The sequence below is a fragment of the Pecten maximus genome, unplaced genomic scaffold, assembly GCF_902652985.1.
Source record: "Pecten maximus unplaced genomic scaffold, xPecMax1.1, whole genome shotgun sequence".
Classification (NCBI taxonomy): domain Eukaryota; kingdom Metazoa; phylum Mollusca; class Bivalvia; order Pectinida; family Pectinidae; genus Pecten; species Pecten maximus.
In genome coordinates, this window is record NW_022981195.1 from 1 (window position 1) to 10,330 (window position 10,330).

Here is a 10,330-nt window from a genome sequence, read left to right on the forward strand (position 1 = left end):
GACTGAAATCTTGCCTTCCCTGCTTAAGAGGGTTTGTTTGGTTTTCACAAAAACTACTTGTAGAAGTTTCTGTGCTGTAGCTATAAGTAGTGGCTAATCGTCCCTCATGATGTCTGCGTATACATCGCCTAACGAATGTAACAAATAAATTCCTCATCATGTTCTTCAGCAAGTAGATGTATCCATTAGAAACAATTCCATCCAATGATTTCTACAAACTCAAAATGATATTTTCTCGGTCTGGAATTTGAAACTGAAAAAAAAACAAAAAAAAAACAATAATTTAAACAAAAATGTGGTTTGTAACAATTTTTTGCTCTCGAGAAGAAAAAGTCACAACACCTAGAATACAGTTCACAGAGACTAGATAACTTTTAATATACTTGTAAGATGAAGGTACTGAAATGAAGCTGAAGAATTTCTTAACAAAATTGTAAAATTTCATACAGAATAAAAATAAGTTTTGGGATTCTGTTTATCACAAGTGCAAATGGCAAAATGTATGCTTAATTATAAAGATGATATTGAATGGTTTCCCGTTGAATATATATGTGTAAACATATTTCACAAGTATGACAGAATATCAATATTTTCACGAGTGTAAAGCACAAGTGAAATATATCGAAATAATCTGCTATACAAGTGAAATATATGTTATATTCAATGCGAAACCATTCAATTTTTCTTTTTATTTCATTTTCATGCTTAAAAACAAAATAAACCAGGGCCCAATGGACCTGAATCACTCGCTTGCAATGCAGTGATCCTTTCATATATGGACCCTGCAGTTATTTCAGGAGTCTTTTAAATCTGTTAGTGCATTAAATTCTTAAATCATGGTCTATTTGACATTTATGGCATTGAATGTAGGTCAAGGTCATTCATTTGAACAAACTTGGTAGCCCTTTACCCCAGCATGCTGCAGACCCAACATCAGGTCTCTGGGGCTGTTGGTTATTGAGAAGAAGTTGAAAATGTAAAATGTTTACAACACAAAATGCAGGAAAAAAGGCGATCGCAATAGGTCAACTGTGACTTCGTCTTAGGTGACCTAAAAAGTCCAGCTAACTTTGAAAATGTCATCTGTACAAATGGCCATAACTCCACCAAAAAATGGAATATTGACACAGGGCTGAAACTCACTGTAATGTTACAGTTGATCTGGGGCCTGTTCGTTTATGCTGAGAAACGAGTTCATCAGTTTTTAAATGCAATATTTTAAACATATATCTTGACAGACCTGCAATTGTTAATACAGGCCTTGTAAGTCTTTTTCAAGGCTTGTTTGAACACAATTTCAAATCACTACAGTAGGTCCGTCTTTATTCCATAAACAATTACACTGGTCTAACCATTTGGACCGACAAAATGAAAACGGCCATGGCAAATGTTTTAAAAAGAGTCCAGGTAACTAAAATGTGACTTACGAGGTGTTGAAGGACCGTTTCATGCAATTTTTTTTGTCATTTTTTCGTTCGCTAAAACCTTCCCGGGATGCTGTATGTAACTTGTTTATTGTTATATCTCAAAATGTCCAATTTTAGGTCTACTGCAGGGTTTATTACCAATACAAGTCTTATGTACTTTAAAAAGCTAGACCACGGGTGCAGGCCTATTCTTACTACATAAAAAAAAATCCAGAATACACGTTATTTTTATTAAGTAAAAACGTCTTTACAAAGAATTTTTTGAGTTAGAACCATGCTTTGGTAATGCCGAATTACCCGTCCACCGAGAAAATATCTAATGTTAGCGCGAGAGGATCAAAAAACAATTATTGATAAATTACTCCCCTCACCGTGGACATGTAGGCCTATATTCAACATGAAAGGTGTCTGTACCATACAGATACAGAAGTCAATTACATGTGCTGGCGAGAGTTCACTCATGCGTGTCCCCTGTTAACATGACCGGCATTTTTGGGGCCCGTCCGTCTCAGGTCTGTCCGTTTCCCCAAACTACAATCAGTAAAAACTAGATAATTACAGTCGGTGAACTGGTACGCCCGGGAGACGGTTGAATAAACTGTAACAATTTAAAGTAACCATGTTAGGTAATAACTATACTAGTAAATAATATAAAGAATACATTTAGTGTACAGTAGAGTTCTACAGTAGAGTCCTGTTTCGAGGAGCTGATCGTTACTGACAGTATCCGACCGAGCCCATGTGCCTGTGATGGACTGTGCCGGGCTATACATGGGAAACCCTTCCGGGATTTATTATTACTGAGCATGTTTACGACAAGTCCATGATCTACTTTCAACTTAGATATTGTAAGTTATGGTTGGATATGACCAAAATCAGTCAGATATAACGATATTTCTTACATAATATATATAAATATTTGTTTTATGCTCTTTCTTATTTCAACACGTGGATACGCCGGATGGTTCAAATTGAGCATGCAACGTGTTACCTGACTATTTATACTAAGAACATATTGTTACAATGACCTGATGTCCTGTTTGTTTCACAGTTGTAATATATTTTATATATTGAGTGCCGGGGTATAAATGGTAGTTCGGACAAAAGGTTAGATAATTTGATTATTGTGGTTAGTCATCCAGGGTCTGAATTACTCACTCCTGCCATGACTTGACTTGAATTGATCGAACTTCCTCCTCTATCAGGAGAGAACCTCTGAAGGATCCTTCCTACAGAGTAAAAACAAGATGTTGGTCTCTCATTTGAACAACTTCACATTCATCATTCATTTTCTTCTTGTATATATTCCAATTAACACCTTTAAATTGTGACAGGTTGAATGGAAAACATTTCAGAGGAGATGAAATTATAACTTTTAAGTGAAATTATTTTTGTGTTGGACTGGAAAGCAAAATTAAAGATTGCAAAGAAGTGAACATGGTTTTGTGGTACTGTAAATCACTTATTTTTCGCGAGTACTTAATTTAGCGAACTCACCTCATTCAACTTATTCACGAATACATAATTTTGTGAATTCTGATCTCAAAATGACTTTAAATTCGCGGAATAGACCATAAACAGGTCGGCGATATTTCTATGTGGAGAGATGTGAAGTGAGTTGTTTTCATGTAAATAAAGCTTTCACAACCGTTCATATGTAGTGGTTTTGTGATATACCTGATATAAGTATATATTTATCATTCCATTATTACGTTAACGGCGATGTCTGTTCACCAACTAAAGATTACGGTAGATTCAAAATGGAGACCACTTATTCTTGTCATCTTATATAAATATTTCGCGAGGGATTTGAATCCGCATTTGACTCTCCTCGCGAGATTAACGTGAAAATAAATCCCACGCGAAATATAATTTTAAGTGATTTACAGTATTAACAAAATGGTAGAGAACACTTTTTGAAAACACGCACAATGTTGTTGTTGCAGATTTTGTAAATATATAACCTGGTGAAAAAACCTCCATAATAAAAATGAACATTAGAGCTTTAGTAGTCCTAAGGTGTCTTGATTTAGAGAAGAGGATATTGTCAGTGACCCATGGTTGTCTTGTTATGTATTTCTTCATAAGCCACAGTACAATCAAACTTGGGTTACCAAGTCAAAACTATGAGCACAATTAATTATACAAGGATCTGTACATGTTATAGCCCCTATTTGCATGCATCTTTTTTTTTCTGTTCAGGTCAAGTGTAGATAGAAAGTGTTAAAAGATGACAAGGTTTGCTAGAGGGGGCTCCGAGAACAGTAAACGCCCTTTAGATGCCACACCATGGAGAGAAATGGCAGGTCAAAGTTCACAGGGCCACCAAAAACATAGACAGAATGTGAAAGGCAAGAAACACAGGCCAAGCCATACAAAGGTTAAGGTCAAAGGTGAAGGAGACATTGAAAAGGGATTGGTATTGGCTCTGAAGAAAGAAACAAGAAGAGAAGACAGAAGAGTGAAGAGGATAGATAAACGCAAAGAAGAAAAGGTAAGGCTCACTAACAAATACCATGTACCTGGGGAGTATGTAGGAGATATAAAACATCAATCAGTTATAAAAAGGATAAATGTACAGAATGTGTCATTCATTTATTGAAAGAGGAATATACAGGATCAGGCTAGGAGAAACAGAAAATTGGATGTAAGGAAATGAAGGGCCACGTCTTGTCCTGATATCGTCTTTTCTTTCCAGGTGTGTTATAACTGCCGTGGAACTGGTCATGCAATGTCTGAGTGTCCAGAGTCCAAGAAAGATATTGAGCAAGGCACAGGTATCTGTTTTAAGTGTGGATCCACAGAACACGCCTCCAGCAAGTGTCGGCTCAAACTTCCTGCAGGTAAACATTTCAAATATCTATTGCTATAGCTTTCTCTTGGCTGGTCATCTTTGCCTGCATGCTTCCATGTGGGATGAGTAAAGTGTTTAAGTAAAAATAATGATATTTCTTTCATTACACTTATCTAACAACTGATCTGATATATTATACAAATATATCATAGGTGTCTGTGCTTTAGTCCAGATTATGTGACACAAGATGATAATTATATTAATAACTGGAGAACTTATTCACATCTAACAATCTCTTTGTTATTACAGGCAAGTTTCCCTATGCCAAGTGTTTCATATGCGGAGAGATGGGGCATTTATCAAAACAGTGTCCAGATAACCCTAGGGGACTTTATCCAATGGGTGAGTGCATCTATACAGAAGATAATGCATTTGACTGCATCTATACAGAAGATAATGCATTTGACTTCATCTATACAGAAGATAAGGCATTTGACTGCATCTATATCTATACAGAAGATAAGGCATTTGACTGCATCTATACAGAAGATAAGGATTAGACTGTATCTATACTGAAAATAAGGACTAGACTGTATCTATACTGAAAATAAGGATTAGACTGTATCTATACTGAAAATAAGGCATTAGACTGTATCTATACAGAAAATGAGGATTAGACTGTATCTATACTGAAAATAAGGCATTAGACTGTATCTATACAGAAAATAAGGCATTAGACTGTATCTATACAGAAAATAAGGCATTAGACTGTATCTATACAGAAAATAAGGCATTGGACTGATATTTCAATTACGATCCTTGGAGTTGACTTTGTGACATGTAGAGACGATATCTGTATTTTGTGATTACACTTTCCTGTCATAATTGATAAAGTATAAATGATAAGCATAGAATATATGATCTGTATTTTACGAGTACACAAGCCTGCTCTGTCACACGTAACATGGTGACACTATGTTTTGTTCTACTTTGATTAGGTGGCTGTTGTAAGATCTGTGAGTCTGTGGAACATTATGAGCGGGATTGTCCTAACAGAGAAGAACAGCCAGGTTTGTTACATTACCAAGTCGAACAAACAATTCTATTCTATTCACAAAAACGGTTTTCGTCTTAAATGAATTATTTGAATATTATTTTGCATAAACAATATTATGAAAATGTATCACTTTCTATTGACTGTATTGATCATCACTTGCCTTTGTTCATGTCACAGTAAGGGTCAAAGTTCATATCCTTGATCAAGAAGAAATTATTACTTGTCATGATTACAGTAAAACCTCTGTAACTCAAACATCATGGGACGTGTCAATAGTTTGAGGAATATGGGGTTTTCCAGGAATCGAAGGTTGGTCAAAATGTGGGTCGTGTATGATAGGTCAAAATGTGGTTCCTGTATGATAGGTATATTGTGCCACGCCAGTACGTCTCCTCATAGATGGTAGACAATGATCCCTTAAAAAACAGCTCCATAAATGACAAATTAATTGTCATGAACGTTAAATGTTAATTGATAATTTGATGAAATGTGATTATCACTTATGCAAATGATATTTTAATACTTTATAACAAATTCACATGAGGAAAAAATTAAAATGTCATTAACAGTACTTGCTTACGGGAAATATTGGTGCAACATTGCATAACACTTAGTTGTACTGAAAATAACAAGACATGGTACAGTTTACAACTACGCCATGCCGTAATTTTATTTGACTGAAAAATACACTGCTGATTGTGTTTGTTAACTCCACATTAGAAAACCTCATTACTTGTCGATCATAATAGCCAGAAATTTCTCCAAGCTCTTTTTGCTTAATACATGTTTGCTCAATTCCATAAATTTGTTTTACTGAAAAATATTAATACACTCCCGATTGATCATCTGTTTACTTTCTGAATATTCACAAGGTTATTAGAAATACAGCCTTAAAGCAGTTTTATTAATTACGAAATAGAGATGCAGGTATGCTATCAAGTCAACGTTAATCCCTTAATTATTGTCCTCCGAACACCTATATAAACAGGTATGCTATCAAGCCAACGTTAATCCCTTAATTATTGTCCTCTGAACACCTATATAAACAGGTATGCTATCAAGTCAACATTAATCCCTTAATTATTGTCCTCTGCACACCTATATAAACAGGTATGCTATCAAGCCAACGTTAATCCCTTAATTATTGTCCTCTGAACACCTATATAAACAGGTATGCTATCAAGTCAACATTAATCCCTTAATTATTGTCCTCTGCACACCTATATAAACAGGTATACTATCAAGCCAACGTTAATCCCTTAATTATTGTCCTCTGAACACCTATATAAACAGGTATACTATCAAGCCAACGTTAATCCCTTAATTATTGTCCTCCGAACACCTATATAAACAGGTATACTATCAAGCCAACGTTAATCCCTTAATTATTGTCCTCTGAACACCTATATAAACAGGTATACTATCAAGCCAACGTTAATCCCTTAATTATTGTCCTCCGAACACCTATATAAACAGGTATGCTATCAAGTCAACGTTAATCCCTTAATTATTGTCCTCTGAACACCTATATAAACAGGTATACTATCAAGCCAACGTTAATCCCTTAATTATTGTCCTCCGAACACCTATATAAACAGGTATGCTATCAAGTCAACGTTAATCCCTTAATTATTGTCCTCTGAACACCTATATAAACACCGGAGGCACTGTTGATAAGCGCTTACGCCTAGCAGTCACCTGTAGACATACACACTCAAGAAGATCATGGCGCCTGCTCCACAAATACGGGGTAAAATGAATATGATTTGGAAGGAACAGGGATAATCAATAGGTCGATTAATGGGCAGTATTCAAGGAATAGAAGGTTAGATTACTAAGAATATATATTAAAGAAACGGCTGGGACCAAACACTTGAGTTCGACGAATACGAGGTATTCGGGCAATGCAGGTTAGAGTTATAAAGGTTTTACTGTACATGTATTATACAAATCTGTATGAAAGTGTACTCTCAACCAAAGCTACTGACACAGAAAGAGGGGTAGGTCAGGCTTGATTTACATTCTTTGTCAAGGGAGATAACTCATGGGTAAAGGATCATACAAATACATGTAATTCAATCATAGGTGTTCTGCACGCTCATTAGTCAAAGATGGATTATGACATCATATGATCTTTGACTAATGAGCATGCTTAAGACCTATCATTGATAAGGGAGCGAGATATATTATATTGCGGAAACACCCTTAATTGTGTTAAGATCTGACATAATACAGTTCATCCTCAGTCATACCTGCATACTTTAATCATACCATGCTGCTTCAGAGATGGCATTTCTCAAATGTGAGGAAGCATGACATCATATACACAGTAAAAACTGGTATGATTTTCTTCAGAATGAGCTACATATGTATCATCAGGGTGCTAAAAATAGTTCTGAAGAGTATTTGTTCAAAGTTATTCCTCGACACCAACAAGAGAGTGATTAGAATATGGTGATGCAACTTGTTTATTAGGTCTATACAGATATTTCAGTTCCTTAAACAACCATGACAGTGATGAGAATATTTTTGCTGTATTGTTTATATTCAAGTTTTTTTTTCTTACAGGTGAAGACAGAAAAGACCTCCTACTGACATGGAAACCTGGCACTAGTGCAGACGAGGAAGTATCTTTTCACAGACCTAATCCCCCACCAAAGAAAAAATCAGGACCAAAACTTGTCATATTTTAATGTTGAATTTGTAATTGATTAAATTATATTATCTAAGACAAGTTATTGAAGTGTTATATTAGAGATTACATAGCAAGTAAAGGTACACTTGATTTGTTGTCAAGTAACATGTTACCCAGATATGATTTTGGTACCCATCTCAACTTTGTACCAGATCTAGAGGGTACATTTTACTAAATACTATGGTACATTATATGACCTTTTAAAGTAACTGTGAGTTAATACTTACTTATTATCAGTATAAACATTCCACCTATTCCAATCCATAAGTATGCATCTTGCACTCTTCCTCTCTAGTATATATGTAATCAGTAGAAGATTAGGAGAAATCTTACTGCAGTTTCATTTAAAATTGCTTTATTTTCTCGATTAAAACCTCATCTCATTTTCTTGACTTAAACAACATTTCATTTTCTCTATTTAAACCAAGTCGTGAACTTGCTGTTTTGTGTATCACAACAGACATGCATGTGTATTTGAACAAGTGATGTGTTATGTCACATAGTTGTTCACTATACTTATTGCACAAATTCTAAGATATCATTGGAAGAATAGGAATGTGTTGGATCAAAGCAATAACTTAACAGTAGTCATCAACTATGAAGTAGTCAAATATCAAATCTGTATCTTCCAGAGTTTGGTTGTCATTGACAGTTCAAGTAGATACTTTGGAAACTGTATCTTCCTGAGTTTGGTTGTCATTGACAGTTAAATTGGGGACTAAGGAAATCTTATGTTCCTGAATTTGGTTGTAATTCACAGTTCAAGTGAAGACTTAAGAAATCTGCATCTTCCTGAGTTTGGTTGTCATTGACAGTTAAAGTGGAGATGTAGGAAATCTGTATCAACATGAGTATGACTGTCATCTCAGGGAATTCTATCTTATATATAAATATTGTACATGTTGGTGTTGGTAGTATAATTTTCCTCATTCATTCGGTATAATACATAGTACGTATATTTCAATACTAAAACTATTTATAAATACTGATTAATGACATTACATGTCTGAACTAAAATTGTCTGCAATCATTTAAAATATTTCATAAAATTTATTGTTCTTTTAACTCCTTCCCAGGATTTTAAAATGGAACCAAGAAAATCTGACATATTTGTAACTATATACAAGTTACTTTAGACAGTGGAAGACAATGATTTGTGTAACCTCATTACAGAGGTACGTAATACGAACAATTCACACTACTTACTGATATTTGTGAAACCTCATTACAGAGGTATGTAATACGAACAATTAACACTACTTACTGATATTTGTGAAACCTCATGTTATGTATACTAGAAATACATGGAGAGTATAAAACAAAATTCTATTACTTATATTTGTACTTCATAAATGATGTAGTGTAAATTGTGTACTAGATATAAGTCTACAATGTGTTTCCGATAAGTGTATGAATCCGCGCTCCGCATTGGACGTGTGTGTATCTTTCTTTCAATCCGTGCTCCGCATCAGTATACATGGACTTATGGGAAAATCACGGGAAAAGTGCTGTAAGAGAAACGCGCGGCGATTCCTGGAGATGCTGAGCGTTCGCATGGCGAGACAGGAGTTGGAAGAGGTGTTTGTGTGACAATATGAACCGTATTGAGGTTTTACTGTTGTATATGTGTTCAACAGTGATGGGTTAACTTCAACTTAACTGTAATCCAGTCATATTATGGCGCTGTAAGCTAACCAGTGAGAGCGTGAGGCTGGCCAGTTGATTTGGATAATAGAGTCTACTGCTGTATTGGGATTCGTCTGCCATAGAGAATCTTGTTTTTGCTGTGCTGAGATTCATCGGCCATGGAGAACCTTCTCAGGAATATATATTATATTGTGATCCGCATGTCTAACACGGGACTGGAGAGTTTGCCACCCTATACGTGAGTACAAGTGGTCAATTACCGTGTGTGGATTTGGGCCCTCGCGACTATATATACATATAGGCCATGTTTACTTGTTGATGACAGGAACGTTTTTACAATATCATGGCCTCGTGTCGCGTTAGTGACTCGCGCGCAATCATGCTTACCATTACGCGGAAGATTGATTCCTAGCATGAACTCTGTACTTTTACTTATGTCCTACAGTTAACTTGTCAAATGTACTTGTGTACATTTCATTAAGTGCCCAGAATGTTCGGTCATTTGATTCTTACATATAATATATAGGTATTATACTATATGTATGTATATGTATATGTTGAAATGTATTTTGTAAATTAAACATTGTTGAATGTGTTATCAGCCTTTGATCTGATTGGTTTACACGTGTGTGTACTCTATGTAGTGCCTCTAAGTTGTACGTAATTTACCCTTTCACTAACTGGCAGTTTCCGGCGTAACAGGAAAATTT

General features: G+C 35.3%; 1 protein-coding gene across 2 annotated transcripts; it reads left to right on the forward strand.

Annotated features, from left to right (window-relative positions):
- Positions 1-2,166: 2,166 nt before the first annotated feature.
- On the forward strand, positions 2,167-8,016 carry LOC117319945 (zinc finger CCHC domain-containing protein 9-like). 2 transcript variants are annotated; one of them, XM_033874652.1, is made up of 6 exons: positions 2,167-2,275; positions 3,630-3,921; positions 4,126-4,270; positions 4,531-4,623; positions 5,220-5,291; positions 7,847-8,016. In XM_033874652.1, exons 2-6 carry the CDS (start codon positions 3,658-3,660, stop codon positions 7,969-7,971), a joined length of 699 nt encoding a protein of 232 aa, XP_033730543.1. In that variant the 5' UTR covers positions 2,167-2,275; positions 3,630-3,657; the 3' UTR covers positions 7,972-8,016. The 2 variants fall into 2 exon arrangements, with proteins under 2 accessions (XP_033730543.1, XP_033730544.1); XM_033874653.1 differs by lacking the exon at positions 2,167-2,275 and adding an exon at positions 2,463-2,534.
- Positions 8,017-10,330: the final 2,314 nt, after the last annotated feature.

What these genes read in the sequence shown, in the direction of transcription:
- LOC117319945 (XM_033874652.1), top strand. Translation starts at nt 3,658, where the DNA reads ATGACAAGGTTTGCTAGAGGGGGCTCCGAGAACAGTAAACGCCCTTTA. An exon ending in TCGGCTCAAACTTCCTGCAG is followed by an intron (nt 4,271 to 4,530) that starts GTAAACATTTCA and finishes TTGTTATTACAG; the next exon opens with GCAAGTTTCCCTATGCCAAG. An exon ending in TAACAGAGAAGAACAGCCAG is followed by an intron (nt 5,292 to 7,846) that starts GTTTGTTACATT and finishes TTTTTCTTACAG; the next exon opens with GTGAAGACAGAAAAGACCTC.